We start from the raw sequence: 16,541 nt of genomic DNA, 5'->3' as shown, positions 1-16,541 counted from the left end.
TTATATTGGGTTTAAGAAAAAGCATTTAGTATATTTGAAGTACGAAAAACAAACCAATACTAGCAATCCACGTTACACTTTGCATGTTTTATGGAAGAATTAATACACTGAACTCATTTTATTTATTACAATCATTCCACTGTGTTATAAAAGGGCTATTCTTGTGCTATTTTGATAGAATGTGTCTTTGGCTAGCTTTTAAAATCATCTTTTTGTATACTTCATTTTAACGACTTTGTAAATTTTAATAAAAATTGGCATGCATCTGGAATCATGCAGCTTTAATGTTGTCTATTGGCTATTAATGATATTATTAGAAATGCTACAATGTATTATAGCTATGAGGTCTTCGTACATTTTTATACAAGTATAATGATCTTATTTTAGTAAATAAATTCTATTTTATGGTGTGATATAACTTGTTTCATATTTTGATTTTATTGATGATTAGTTCAATAAGATTTAATTGAAGTTTGATAAACATTTAAAAAGTAATGCTTTGGTTAGAATGTATCATAAAGCTCTATTAATTTGACCATACAATGTAGTTATTAATTTCAGACACTGATCTTTTGAATTTGCTAATGGAAAGGATTTAAATGTATATTTAATCTAATGTTTTAAACAAATGTATATATGAGTATTAATTACAATATTTTTTTGTGTCAGATCTCCAACAATGGCTGGTGGATTGTTTGCAGCAGACCGTAAATATTTTTTTGAAATTGGTGCTTATGATGACGGTATGGATGTGTGGGGCGGTGAAAATCTCGAAATCTCATTCAGGGTAAGTACATATATGAGGCCGAGATAATGTGGCATCTCAGTGAAAAATGAGGTTAAAAAGCATGAATATCCAGTTTCCATGATGGTCCCTCCAGGTATTTCCCTGTGCCTGAAAAAATACTCAGAGAGGTAGTAACTGTAGTGGTTTGTGTCCACTGTTATAACTGAAGTTGTCCACCAATTTAACTTTAAAGTTGCCATATACGTAACAATGTTTGGCACAACTTTAAAATTCAATAACGAAAATTATTATACTTGTTTATTATATATGAGGGTTTATCCAAAAATTTGTAGACTTTTTAAATATCTCTTGAACTTACACGTGTATTGTAATGAAATTTTATCAGCATACCTTGTAGAATATTATCAACACATTTTGAAAGAAACAGTTAACTGTGTCAATAAATAATGATTTTATAAATAAGCACATACACGGCACCTGACGCACGGTAGAAAAACGCAGTTAGTCATTGTATATTTTTTTAGCTCGACTTTTTTTTTTTTGAAAAAAAAAGTAGAGGTATTGTTATAGTCAGGTCGGCGTTGCCGTTGCCGTTGCCGTCTCCGTTGCCGTTGCCGTTGCCGTCCGAAAACTTGTACCTGGATCATAACTTTTTTATTTCTTGGTGTATTGTCTTCATACTTGGCCACAACAACCCTTGGGACAAGACCTTTCAGTAGACCACACTAACCTTGACCTTCATCCATAAATGACCTTGACCTTCAAGGTTAAAAGTCCAATTTTTGCTTGTTCATGCTGTTATTGGCTGTTACTTTGTTATTTTTTTGAATGGATTGTCTTCAAACTTGAACATAATAATCTTCAAGGATATCCCTTAAAAATAACCAGTCAGACCTTGACATTCACTCATCAATGACCTTGACTTTGAAGGTCAAATTATTGAAATTTTCATTTTTTTGGCTATTATTGGCTGTAACTTTGTTATTTTTGGATGGATTGTCTTCAAACTTGAACATAATAATCTTCAAAGATAACTGTTAAAAAATATACCGAAAGACCTTGACCTTCACTCATTAATGACATTGCCTTTGGAGGTCAAATTATTGAAATTTTCATTGTTTTGGCAGTAACTGACTGTAACTTTGCTATTTTTGAAGGGATAAACTTCATATTATAACAGAACATTCTTAAGGACCAGACCTTGTTGTTTATCAAACCCAAATTTGCTTGGGCTCTTTAATGACCTTGACCTTGAAGGTTATTTTACTGAATTTTCTCAGAGTGTGCATTTATTGGTGTGTGTGTATGTATAGTATATGTATTATATATATATGTATATAAATGTGTGTGTGTATATATATACATATATGCAGGTATATATATATATAAATATATATATATATATATATATATATGCATATATATATACATATATATATATATATATATCAAATATATATATATATATCAAATATATATATATATATATATATATATACATATATATACATGTATATAATTGCGTCATGTTTTTCTATTTTTAGCTCGACTTTTTTTTTTTTGAAAAAAAGTAGAGGTATTGTTATAGTCAGGTCGGCGTTGCCGTTGCCGTCTCCGTTGCCGTTGCCGTTGCCGTCCGAAAACTTGTACCTGGATCATAACTTTTTTATTTCTTGGTGTATTGTCTTCATACTTGGCCACAACAACCCTTGGGACAAGAACTTTCAGTAGACCACACTAACCTTGACCTTCATCCATAAATGACCTTGACCTTCAAGGTTAAAAGTCCAATTTTTGCTTGTTCATGCTGTTATTGTCTGTTACTTTGTTATTTTTGAATGGATTGTCTTCAAACTTGAACATAATAATCTTCAAGGATATCCCTTAAAAATAACCAGTCAGACCTTGACATTCACTCATCAATGACCTTGACTTTGAAGGTCAAATTATTGAAATTTTCATTTTTTTGGCTATTATTGGCTCTAACTTTGTTATTTTTGAATGGATTGTCTTCAAACTTGAACATAATAATCTTCAAAGATAACTGTTAAAAATATACCGAAAGACCTTGACCTTCACTCATTAATGACATTGCCTTTGAAGGTCAAATTATTGAAATTTTCATTGTTTTGGCAGTAACTGACTGTAACTTTGCTATATTTGAAGGGATAAACATCATATTATAACAGAACATTCTTAAGGACCAGACCTTGTTGTTTATCAAACCCAAATTTGCTTGGGCTCTTTAATGACCTTGACCTTGAAGGTTATATTACTGAATTTTCTCAGATTGTGCATTTATCAGTGTGTGTGTATGTATAGTATATGTATTATATATAAATATATATATAAATGTGTGTGTGTATATATATAAATATATGCAGGTATATATATATATATATATATATATATATATATATATATATATATATATATATATATATAAATATATATATATATATGCATGTATATATATATATATACATATATATATCAAATATATATATATATATATATATATATATATATATATATATATATATATATATATATATATCATGTATATAATTGCCTCATGTTTTTCTATTTTTAGAAATTGCGTCATTATTCTATTTTTAGAAATTGCGTCATTGTTGCTATTTTTAGAATTTGCGTCATTTTTTTTTCTGTTTTTAGAAATTGTGTCATTGTTGCTATTTTTAGAAATTGCGTCATTTTTTTCTATTTCTAGAAATTGCGTCATTTTGTTCTATTTTTAGAAATTGCGTCATTGTTTCTATTTTAAGAAATTGCGTCATTGTTGCTATTTTTAGAATTTGCGTCATTTTTTTTTCTGTTTTTAGAAATTGTGTCATTGTTGCTATTTTTAGAAATTGCGTCATTTTTTTCTATTTCTAGAAATTTCGTCATTTTGTTCTATTTTTAGAAATTGCGTCATTGTTTCTATTTTAAGAAATTGCGTCATGTTTTTCTATTTTTAGAAATTGCGTCCTTTTTTTCTATTTTTAGAAATTGCGTCATGTTTTTCTATTTTTAGAAATTGCGTCATTTTTTTCTATTTTTAGAAATTGCGTCATGTTTTTCTATTTTTAGAAATTGCGTCATTTTTTTCTATTTTTAGAAATTGCTTCATTTTTTTTCTATTTTTAGAAATTGCGTCATGTTTTTCTATTTTTAGAAATTGCGTCATTTTTTCTATTTTTAGAAATTGCGTCATGTTTTTCTATTTTTAGAAATTGCGTCATTGTTGCTATTTTTAGAATTTGCGTCATTTTTTCCTACTTTTAGAAATTGCGTCATTTTTTTCTATTTTTTAGAAATTGTGTCATTGTTGCTATTTTTAGAAATTGCGTCATTTTTGTTCTATGTTTAGAAATTGCGTCATTTTTTCTTTTTTTAGAAATTGCGTCATTGTTGCTATTTTTAGTAATTGCGTCATTTTTTTCTATTTTTAGAAATTGCGTCATTGTTTCTATTTTAAGAAATTGCGTCATTTTTTTTTTCTATTTTTAGAAATTGCGTCATTGTTTCTATTTTTAGAAATTGCGTCATTTTTTTCTATTTTTAGAAATTGCGTCATTTTTTCTATTTTTAGAAATTGCGTCATTGTTGCTATTTTTAGAAATTGCGTCATTGTTGCTATTTTTAGAAATTGCGTACTGTTGCTATTTTTAGAAATATGCTTAATGTTTCTATTCATATATATACAAAATATATAAACAAAACTAATGTGACAAGACAGACCAACTAAATTTATAAAAAGGAAACATCAATATATGTTCAAACCTTTCTATGTTTGCGATTAGAAAAAGTAAAAAGTCGAGCGTTGCCCCCGCCCGGCGGTGGCTCTTGTTGCTTAAAAAACTGATAATTAACATAGAAAACCCGCTAAACATTGCAATAACAATTTAGTAGTGGACATAACTTTGAGAAGCAGTAACGACCATTGACTGCGTAACGTTGAAGCACATGTTAAACGATATTATGAAGTTGACGACAATAACTCTTTGTTGCCGACATGTGTTTTATATGAAAATTTAAATATTGTTGTAATACTCAGAAGAAGCTACCAACATGAATTTTTCTGTGTTTATTTGTTATTTATTCTTCTTAGCAGTTTAAGAATTTCAAATCAATCTCAAATGTATTTTACGCAACAAAGAAAGTCCACGAATTTTTGGATAACACTTCATAAATTTGCATGTATATATATAAGAATGTATATCATTATTGGGTCACCATCAGACTGACATATTTGCTGAAAATATATAATATTCTATAAGTATCTATGGCATTTTATAATATTTCAGGTATGGATGTGTGGTGGGAAGCTAGAGTTTATACCATGCTCTAGAGTGGGTCATATATTCCGCTCCAGTCATCCTTATACATTCCCAGGTAACTTTATAGACTTCTGTAATACTGCATGTTTTTGATGTCGCTTTTCATTTGATAATCATGATGTTTATATAATTTATAGACTCAACTGCTGTTAGTTTATAAAGATATTTGTTTTTTCCTGATATACATGTATTGTGATTTGAAATAAAGATATCTGTTATTAGTTATCCTGATAGTCCAGTTGTGAAATGACTAGAATGTGACTGTGAACCTCTGTGACTTAATTCACAATAATACAAGGAAAGTTGAAGAACAATAGTTTTTTCATTGTAGCAACCTTTGACTGAAAAAATGTTATCATAATAAATTGAGCACTATTTTAGGTTCAGTATCAATAAACAATTGTAAAGTCTTAACTGTTTCTAAAAATTATTGTTTCATTTTTTTTCCAGGTAATAAAGACACACATGGTATAAACTCGATGCGTTTAGCTGAAGTTTGGATGGATGAATATAAGAGATTGTTTTATACACACAGGAGAGACTTATTAGTAAGAGATGATAACTATATTTTCCTGTCCTGTCCCTCCGCCCTTTTCTGTGCGATACTGTTTAAACCTCTTTCATCCTTTTATATTACATGCCCGTTTAACTCACAACGAGTGAAAAATGTCCATCGGTTAAAAATGTTGTGAGCAACTTCTGTTCCTCGTTGTGAGCACCTATCTTTGACGTGTGACACGATAAACAAGGTGAGTTTTTCATAATTTTTGAAGATTACAGACATTTATGTAAAAATATCGAAATTCAGTTAGCTAGCGATGTGTTTTCCGAGTATGCATATGTAAAGATATTGCCTGTTGGTGGACAATTTGATGGAAATACCGTGCGACGCAGTTAGATCAGAGCAAGGAATAAAGCGTAAACTGAATGTGCAGACTTATGAAATTAAATACCAGGCAATACTAGAAGTAGAAAAGGGAATAAAGAAAAAAGATGTCACAAGTAAATTTGATATTCAACCTAATACACTTTCAACTTGGTTAAAAAAAAGAGATGAAATTAAAAAGAAGTTTCCAGAAGCAGACATTAGTCCACAACGCAAACGTGACAAAAAGGCAAAATTTCCAGAGTTAGAAAGTGCCCTCTTGCAATAGTTTTCTAATGCAAGATCAAAAAACATACGGCTATCTGGTGAAATTGTCAGACAAAAAGCAAAGCAATTTGCAGACCAGCTCAATGTTTCTGATTTCGAGTGCTCAACAGGCTGGCTTGACAGATTTAAAGAAAGACATGAACTGTCCTTCAAAAAAGTTTGTGGTGAAGCAAAATCTGTCGACTCTAATTTCACAGCAATGACCGAGTGGAAATCTAAACTTCAGACCTATCTGATTGAATATGAGCCACAAGACATTTACAATGCCGATGAAACTGGCTTGTTCTTAAGAATGTTGCCTGACAAGACCTTAGAATTTAAAGATGTTCAGTGCCACGGTGGTAAAATGAGCAAGGATCGATTAACAGTTATGGTCTGCGCAAACATGACAGGGTCTGAGAAAGTACCGCTTTTTGTGATAGGAAAATCAAAAAATCCTCGCTGTTTCAAAAATCTAAAAACAATGCCAATTGAATATGATGCAAACAAAAAAGCATGGGTCACATCAGAAATTTTCACTAACTGGGTGAAAAAGTTTGACTGCCGTATTTCGGCACAGGCGCGAAGGGTTCTGTTGATTGTCGACAACTGCCTGTATTTATATCTAAATTCTGGTACCAGTCTGCCTGCAGAGCTCAAAGGGGAGAGCATCTGATTTGTTATCCAGAGTTAGCTGGTTTGATTCTGGGATGTAGGGTAATTATCTTAAGACAATTGATCATAGACACAGTCTTATTGTCATTTGTCTCTCAACACTGATTGTGCAATTCAGAAATCATGTGGGGTAAGTGGTGAATGGTTACATGGGCGGACTGCTTAGATATGAACAAATGTATTAAAATCAGCGTAGAAAAAACCATAGAAACAAACAATTTTTGGGGTCATATATGATAATGTAAAGAAGAGAAGATTAAAATAATGAACGTATCTCTTTCTTGGAGCCTGTTTTATTTTATTCAATAAAGATAGCTTTAATTCTTCATATTTCGGATTGGCAGTATTTGGTGTAATGTACAGTGCATGCTTTTTAAGTCTATTAATATTTTACTTGAAAATAATATACCCAGAGCAACCTTTGAAAGTAATTCATTTACAGAAAAACTATCAATTACAGCGAAGGAATGAAAAAAACATATAATCAGTAACTACCTGTAAAATTTTGACTGAAATATGATTTCTTACTAACAGTAAACAAATTAAATTGTTGTTTTTTACCTCCTGTTTGTTTCAGGATAAAGATCCAGGAGATCTTACTGAGAGGAAGGCATTGAGGGAGAGACTAAAATGTCATAGTTTTAAATGGTATCTAGATAATGTATACCCAGAGAAGTTTATACCAGATGAAAATATTCATGCCTGGGGAATGGTATGTAGCAAAGAATTGTATAAGTTATGATAAGTTAATATATTGGTAGAAAGGAATGTTTCAGTAAGTTTTTAACCTTCTTCTAAAAAGAAAATTCAATATCCTTTCCTTATTAGCCCTTGCTTTAGAAAGAAGAAATGATGACCTCAGTAAGTTCACCCATTTTGTCCACTGGATCTCATTTTATCTAACATTTAGCTCTTGACTATAGGAAGAATATTTGCCCTATTTTATTCACTGTGTATCTGCCTCTTAATTTTGTTAAAGTTTCAGGTGCAACGTATTGTACAACTTGATGTCAAATCAACCACTAATTATTATTTGATTGTGACTTCACACATGTCTATGAGATCATAATTGGAGGTCACATTCCAAGGTCAAAACTCTTGTATGGATTTTGACTGTATTAAAGCCCTTTGTGAATTTAAAAAAGTTCTTGGTTAAAGTTTTGCATACAACATCAGTCTTCAAAATGACTCTTGGTATCTACTTGAACGTTCAAACATATCTTTGGGATCCCAATTGGAGGTCACTCTCTAAAGGTCACGCTTATCGTATGATTTTGATTTATTAATGACCCTTTATGAACTTAGAAAGTTGAAGTAAGTAATATTTTAATGTCATTTTATCTCAAACGACATCCTTTACTGTAAAAACTATTTTCTTTACATCAGTTTTGTGTGCTTTGTGTTATATAATTAGTCATTATCCTGAGGTAAATAGCACTGAGGAGCTTTATTCAAGTGATTTGTTTAATTTTGTGAGAGATATCAATTCAATGAGTTAGCTTTTTGTTATGGTAACTGAGGTAGAAGTATTCTTATACATAACAATATTTTTACCAGGTCCATTTCTTTTAAACAGGTTCGGAATCCAGGAAGTAACCTGTGTTTGGACACACTGGGTAAAGATGAAAAGACAGTATTTGATATTGGTGTGTTTTCTTGTCAAGGTGGTGCTAGTGCTAGTGAGGTAAGTTGTCACCATCATCATGCACATCTACCAGTCACTTAGGTCAAAGGTCAATGTCACACTTAGAGGTCAGAAGAAAATGCTTGTATGGAATAAAACTTCTACATGAATTGGGGGATTTAAATATAATTCTTGCACAAATGTTCATTTTGTGACCGAGCATTATATGTATGATCAAGGTCACAAGAGATGATGGAATGTGGAGTTTTTGTTAAAAAACATACATTCTAAACGCATAAAGGGATATTATGTAGCATCATCAGGTGTATGGGTCAAAGGTCAGTCATACTTAGAGGTCAGGGAAAATACTTGTCCACAACAGAACTTCTTGCATTGAGGAATTTTGATTTTACTTTATTGTTCACCATTATGAGGAGGAGTGCTAGATTCAATTACCTTTAGCCAAGGTGAAGGTCATTATAGAGGTCAGAAGGTCAGGTGACAATATGAAAATGTCTGAGCAAACTATTTAGTCATCATGGATTGATGGGTTTTACATCATCATAAGACTGAGTGCTGCAGCATATTCCAGGTCCATATGTGCAAAACCAAGGTAGCTTGAGATGCAATGTCCATATTTTATCCAGAGCATATCAGCTACATATATGAAGGAATTTCAGTATTACTTGAGACAAATGTTCACCATGTTCACTATTTTGGGAGAGAACCGTCTGCATATTTGCAAATAAGCAGACAGTTCCTCCCCATTATTATTTTTATTTATACATTATTTTTGAAGTATTTTGATGTTAAATAAATGGGTAAATTTACTATTAATTGATATAAATTAGAAAAAAAAAATATTGAAGTATTTAGATGTTAAATTTATATAAATGTGTAAGTTTATGATCATTTGATAAAATAGAAAAAAAATATTTTTAGCATATAAGTACATGTATATTATTCTGATTTATATTATTTCATTAGATTTAATGTATATTTTTTAATGTGTTTAGTCATTGAAAATAATTAATGAATAATTTACTTGATAAGGACAATCATTAGATATTAATTATTGTGTGTTCTTTTTTTTTTTAATAAATAAGAATAAAATTTATAAGAAAAAATTATGAATGAATTTTAATTGCTAAATTCCATACTTTTGTAAAATGAAGAAAGGAGTTCAATACATATACATATGTGCGTTATGTTTGCTGTCAGATTTAATTAAGGTGTCTCCAGAATTAATTAAGGTGTTGATTATATTAAAATAGCTGTAAAAAGGTGTTAATGAATAAGTATTTTTATAAGTTATTTGATATTATATATTGTTTCATGTTTATTGTTAATGACTACACATACTTTAATCAATTTTGTATAAAAGTTAAAATTTGAAACGTAATTGCATACCAGTTCTTGCTTATTTATTTTCTAGAAAATATTTGTTATCACCTTATTTGTTATTTTAAAGATGAATGAATATCAATAAACCTTTACAAAATTACAGGTGTATATCAGTCCAATAATCTTAATCTCTCACAATGAAGGTGTTGATAGGATTAAAATCCCTGAAAAAAGGTGTTAAATTTACAAAACACTTTTCAGATAAACAAAAAACATAAATGCACTTAATTAAACACATTCTTTTAATTATCTTCATTAAGAAATATTATTAGATTTTAAGTCAAAACTAAAATGATAACTTATAAAAAAATTGGGAGAGAACTGTCTGCATATGTCAAATTTGGGAGAGAATCGTCAGGGGAGGAAACGGTTTGGGAGAGAACCGTCAGGGGGAGGAACTGGAAAGGGAGAGAATAGACTGTCATTCATAGTGTGGTGCACTTGAAATAGGTTTAAGAATGGCATAAAATATTAATTTTCAATGTAGTTTTGGGTGTATAGCTTTACAATAGTTATCATGTTTTTCTGTTTTATAAGTACACCAGTTGATCTATGTAAGATTTTCACGTTCTGTGTTAGGTTCTTGGACCTCTGTGAAGCTGCTTTAAACACACAGGGTCCCGACAGACATCAGCTTTATTGTAATTATTTTTTCAGGTGTTCTCATTAAGTTTAAAGGATGAGTTAAGAAGAGAGGATGGGTGTATGTCTACAGGGGGTAGCAATGGAGATAAAATCTCACTTACTAAATGCATTGAAGGAGATAAAAACCAACAGTTTAAACATGATAAGGTGAGGATAAAATAGCTGTTAGTGTTGATTTATTTTAATTAGATGCTATTTTTGTTGCTGGTTTGTATATTACATGTACTCAGGAATTCATGTATTTTCCTGATTTTAACCAATAATTCTTTATGTTTGTTTTTGTAAAATAAAAATATTCAATGAAAGAAAATGAGTGGCCTAACATCAACCAGAATTTTTAAAGATGTACAGTAAGCTATTGGTCAATGCCAAAGTGTTTTTTTCTGCAAGTCACTTCCAAAAATCATTTTATTCAATTGTGATGAACAACCTCAACTTTGTACATAGATTTCTATTAAATTTTCATGGAATATTATATGTCATGTAAAAGGTTTAACTTTTTAAATTTGGTCTTCTGATATTATAACACCATTTCATATTGCTGAAATATTCATTGATCTGTCATCATAGTCATGGCAACTGAAATTTGATTTTTTTAATATTCCTGGACAATTTGTAGAAAGTCAAAAATTTGTATTTAGAATATGACTTTGAATTATGAAAATCTCCAATTTCATAAAATACTGAAAAAAAATTCTTCCACATTCTGCTAAAAATATGACACCAGTGTATTATTATAATATTGTTGTCTTATATATTTTCTTTCAGCAAAAGAGTACAATAGTTCATGTAGGAAGTGGACGATGTCTAGATGTAGCAGATGAAAAATCATCCGGTTATGTTCGTGTCAGAGACTGCAATAACTCAGATTCTCAGAAATGGAATTTTGAACACTATTTGTAGCACGAAAATGGGCTTACTTAGAGAATTATTTTGTTATATACACTTCATCATGCAGAACGTGTTCTTTATTTATGCAACATAATTGAATGTGTTTGAAGGCACATATTCACAGTGTTGTTTCTGCACATATTGATATAACATCACCTCAGTGCAGTAAAGGGTTAAGTCCTTCTAAATTAATAGAAGTTAACCAGTTATTGCACTAAGGTGATAATAAGTATTGCTCAAAAGTTCTTGCCCTTCATTGTATTTTAGGTAGTGGAGCTGGAAATATTATAATGTAAAATGGCCAGAATTACTGTACAAGAGGCTATTGTCCTAGAACATTTTTTCTGTATTGTTAATGGAAAGCAAAAGAACTATAAAATTGTTTGCATGAAGAGTTGTTTGCCCCTGACTGTTGACAGTATTGTTGAAAGTATAATGGAGTAATGTGTTGTTTTTTTCTTTATAAAGTGATGGAGAATAGGGAAGAATTGTTTATATGACAATGGTTAATGGTATTGTTTTAACTATAATAAAAGTACGGTAATGCAATTTTCTTTTAATAGCAAAGAATTGTTCCCATGACAACGTTTTACTATAAGTATCATTACTTTCTTATATAGAAATGAAATGCGTTAGTATTTGATCAGTTAACTGTACTGGTCGGAGAGATAACTCTGACGCATAGATAACCCCGACACTTTGTTTTTCAGCAAATAAGCACATGATCACCTAACAGTATAGGAACAGGACAGAATGTGATGATTTGTTATAATTTGGTAGATTTTTTAATGTTTTTCAAATAACCTAAACTTTTTGTAGGCAAAAACTGCTTCAAAACGTTCTTTTTACTAAATTACAGTAAGGTAGTTAGAAATGTGTTGACCACAGGCCACTGACTTGAGAAAGATTTTTGAAAAATTGTTTAAATATTTACAAAAAATAGATAAACCATATAAGATGTAAAAATAAATTATTGATGCTGATTTTCCAGTCATTTTTTACTTAAAAATTTAAGTGTCAACTTTATCTACTGTTGTGGGGTAAAAAGACCATGTTTTGTATACCTCATTCAAGACCTTAAAGAAGTACCAGAGTCCATTTTCATACATAGTTTTTGTGGTGTAATGTTAAGTCTTTGAACTGAACTTTGTTTAGGTGCTTCAATATTTAAAATATACTGGTAGATAATTAAAATATTGCAAAAAATATGTGATTTAGTGTCGGAGTTATCTCTCCAACCAGTATCTGTTTTGATAAAAGTTAGGTAAAAGTTATCAAAATTTTAAATTGGGGCTATTATTTAATTCATAAGTGTTTTAACAACTTGTCAGACTTTATATTTAATTGAAACATGGATGAAAATAAAGTAGTTTCTGTTATTTAGCATAAAAAGTACATTTTTTTGAAATTCATGTCTCATATAATCTAAGAACCAAACCGGAGGACTGTAAAACATTTTTCAGAGCTCCACCTCAAATTTCAGGATTTGTCATTGGTCAGTGTACATTTAAATACCAGTCTCTGACCAGTCATATACTTGAGATCTGAGTTCGAGCATTGAAAATTTCTTTATAACTGTAGACCTAAGTTTCACCAAAGAATACAATAGACCAAAACTTAAAATTATTTTGTGACGTAGATAGTATATATAAATATGTGGATCTAAGTACTAAAGGTTTTACTGAGCCTTTACTTTTATTGTTTCCATGCTTATCCTTAATCTACTGAATTACTGTAATGAATTTGCCCAGCGTTAAAATTTGGAACAGTCCATTTTAAGTTTAAGGATTTCAGTATTATAATATCATGGGTATCGGGCGAGCCTGGATCTATACTGACGGCAAAGGTAGATAACTTCTGGTTCCGACAAATATATGGCTCAAGACATATACTGCAATGACTGCAATACTAGGAAAATGTATGTTTTCAATTAGGTTAATGCATTTGATTAAATGTTACAACAACTTTATAAGAAATTACTACTGTAACTGTACTTTGTTGTTGTTTTTTTCCATAGGTAAAGTCATTGTTGAGCTAGTATAATGTTAATTATTTTTTATATGAATGTTATTTTTTTGAATTTCAGGAAATGAAACAGCAATTATAACTTTTAAATTACAGCATTTTAAACCTAACCAAACCTCATTGTTTTTGTAAAAGAAGAAGTATGATAAAGGATAAAATGTGGTTAAATATTTTGTACCATTATTCAACAAACGTGTATTAATAAACTATGTTTTAAAACAAGTGCTGAGTCTAGCAAGTTAGGCTCTCCAGTTGTTTTGTTCATTGTTTGGGATTATTTATAAAAATAATGCAAATGTACTAGTTGATTGATAGATATTTTCTCAATAGATATTTAAACAAAAAAATGTTTATCACAATAGAAAGTAAAATATTCGCATGAACAGCGTTATTGTTGGGCTGAACAACGTTATTTTTTTGGTTGAACAGTGTTATTGTTGGGATGGTGGGGGAAAGAGAAAGGCAAAGCTTAAACAATGTACATCAAGTATTATTCATTTTCTTTTCATCAATTTCTTATTTCTTTTCATAGTCATATTTATAATTTGCATTTTAGAAAAGTTTTTAATAACAGCGCATTTTGTTTATTTTGATGTACTTGTATATATTATATATAAATGACAGCTATGACAGCGTTCTTCTTCGCAGAATAAATCTATGGAAAAACTGTAAAAAACAGCAGCAATAATTATAAGTATTTAAAAATGCTTAATGTTGTTTGGTATATTTGGTTTTATCATCTGAGGATCGTAATGCATTTTGCATAATCATTTGTTCATACATATATATGATAGTTGTTTATATTTTATTTCCTATTTTTATCAAAATCTATGCATAGGTAGCATAAAAAGCAACAATACAAAAGAAATGGGAGTACATGTATTTAGCAGTTAATTTTAAGTACTGTGAATTTTGAATAATACAGTCTTTGATGTAGCATTGCAATGCTCATTGATACTTACCATATTAAGTTTGTGTAGGTTTATTCTAAGAGTACTTTAGCTGACCAGAGGTCATACAAATAAACTTACTAAATTGTAGGTGATGTAAATAAATAACATTGAAGCAAGAGTGTATATTTGAATTTTCAAAGGTTTCGGAATCTCCCTATATAATGTGTGTTCATTATGCAGAGAAGTACTATAAATGACTTATGTTTCCCATTGCTTAAAGTTTTATAGCAGTTTATTGTAATGCTGAAATACCATTTTAAGGATTCAGACGATAATTGAGTATCTTTTTAGCTCACCTGAGCTTGCTCAGGGTGAGCTTTTAGGATCGATGAATGTCCGTCGTCCGTCGTCCGTCCGGCCGTCCACAATTGCTTGTGAACACTCTAGCGGTAGCATTTTTGCCTTAATCATCATCAAACTTGGTCAGGATGCTTATCTAGTTGAAAGCTCGGATGAGTTCGAACATGGGTCATCTCAGATGAAAAACTAGGTCACAAGAGCTAAAAATAGAAAAACCTTGTGAACACTCTAGAGGTCACATTTTTGACCCAATCTTCATCAAACTTGGTCAGGATGTTTGTCTAGGTGATAGCTCGGATGAGTTCGAACATGGGTCATCTCGGATGAAAAAGTAGGTCACAGGAGCTATAAATAGAAAAACCTTGTGAACACTCTAGTGGTCACATTTTTGAACCAATCATCATCAAACTTGGTCAGAATGCTTGTCTAGTCAATTGCTTGGATGAGTTCGAACATGGGTCATCTCTGATGAAAAACTAGGTCACAGGAGCTAAAAATAGAAAAACCTTGTGACCACTCTAGTGGTCACATTTTTGACCCAATCATCATCAAACTTTGTCAGGATGCTTGTTTAGATAATAGCTCGGATGAGTTCGAATATGGGTCATCTCGGATGAAAAACTAGGTCACCGGAGATATAAATAGAAAAACCTTGTTAACACTCTAGCGGTCACATTTTTTGCATCAATCATCATCAAACTTGGTCAGGATGCTTATCTAGTTGATAGCTTGGATGAGTTCGAACATGGGTCATCTCGGATGAAAAAGTAGGTCACCGGAGCTAAAAATAGAAAAACCTTGTTAACACTTTAGCGGTCTCATTTTTGCATCAATCATCATCAAACTTGATCAAGATGCTTGTCTAGGTAATAACTCGGATGAGTTCGAACATGGGTCATCTCGGATGAAAATCTAGGTCACAGGAGCTAAAAATAGAAAAACCTTGTTAACACTCTAGTGGTCACAATTTTGACTCAATTGTCATCAAACTTGGTCAGGAAACTTGTCTAGGTCATTGCTGGGAATAAATCGAACATGGGACATCTCGGATGAAAAACTAGGTCACAGGAGCTAAAAATAGAAAAATCTTGTTAACACTCTAGTGGCTACTGTTGTGATCCAAATATTCTGTTAATTGGTCTGAAAGTTGTTTTGATGATTTCTAAGTCAAGATCGAACATGGGTCATCTTGGATGAAAAACTAGGTCACACCGCCCAAATATGGAAAAACCTTGTTAACATTCTAGTGGTCACATTTTCGACTCCATTATCATCAAACTTGGTCAGAATGCTTGTCTAGGTAATTGCTTGGATGAGTTCGAAATCGCATGTGAAACTAGGTCACCGGAGCTAAAAATAGAAAAATCTTGTTAACACTCTAGTTGCTACTGTTTTGATCCAAGTATCCTGGAAATTGGTCTGAAAGTTTGTTTTGATGATTTCTAGGTCAAGTTTGAATATGCGTCACCTGGGTAAAAAACTAGGTCGCACTGCTCAAATATGGATAATCCTTGTTAACACTGTAGTGGTCACATTTTTGACTCACCTGTCATGAGACTTGGTCAGAATGCTTGTCTAGGTAATTGTTTGGATGAGTTTGATAATTCAGGTGAGCGATCTAGGGCCATCATGGCCCTCTTGTTTAACAAACTTTTGAGACAAAGTTAGTATGTTGATTTTAAAGTTATTTACATGGCGTCATTTTTGACCTAGACACCAAAATATCTCATTGTGATACATTATATTATGCAAATATTCTGTTAAATATTGTATATATGTTATTGAATGTTGTTGTACAGAA

General features: G+C 31.0%; 1 protein-coding gene across 2 annotated transcripts in view; it reads left to right on the top strand.

Annotated features, from left to right (window-relative positions):
* The window catches only part of LOC132741041 (probable N-acetylgalactosaminyltransferase 9), a 29,501-nt gene extending 15,870 nt beyond the window's left edge, over window positions 1-13,631 (top strand). For both annotated transcript variants that reach the window (XM_060729122.1, XM_060729120.1), the window contains exons 5-11: window positions 670-787; window positions 5,059-5,146; window positions 5,542-5,639; window positions 7,476-7,610; window positions 8,475-8,582; window positions 10,584-10,718; window positions 11,340-13,631. In XM_060729122.1, coding sequence (XP_060585105.1) covers window positions 670-787; window positions 5,059-5,146; window positions 5,542-5,639; window positions 7,476-7,610; window positions 8,475-8,582; window positions 10,584-10,718; window positions 11,340-11,474 — 817 coding nt within the window. In that variant the 3' untranslated portion in view covers window positions 11,475-13,631. The remainder of the gene's footprint in view (window positions 1-669; window positions 788-5,058; window positions 5,147-5,541; window positions 5,640-7,475; window positions 7,611-8,474; window positions 8,583-10,583; window positions 10,719-11,339) is intronic.
* The last annotated feature ends 2,910 nt before the right edge of the window (window positions 13,632-16,541 follow it).

This window comes from Ruditapes philippinarum, unplaced genomic scaffold (genome assembly GCF_026571515.1).
Source record: "Ruditapes philippinarum isolate M1 unplaced genomic scaffold, ASM2657151v2 ctg2942_1_1_1_1, whole genome shotgun sequence".
Lineage (NCBI taxonomy): Eukaryota > Metazoa > Mollusca > Bivalvia > Venerida > Veneridae > Ruditapes > Ruditapes philippinarum.
Note: the sequence above shows the minus strand (reverse complement) of the source record. Positions and strands in the feature narration are given on the sequence as shown.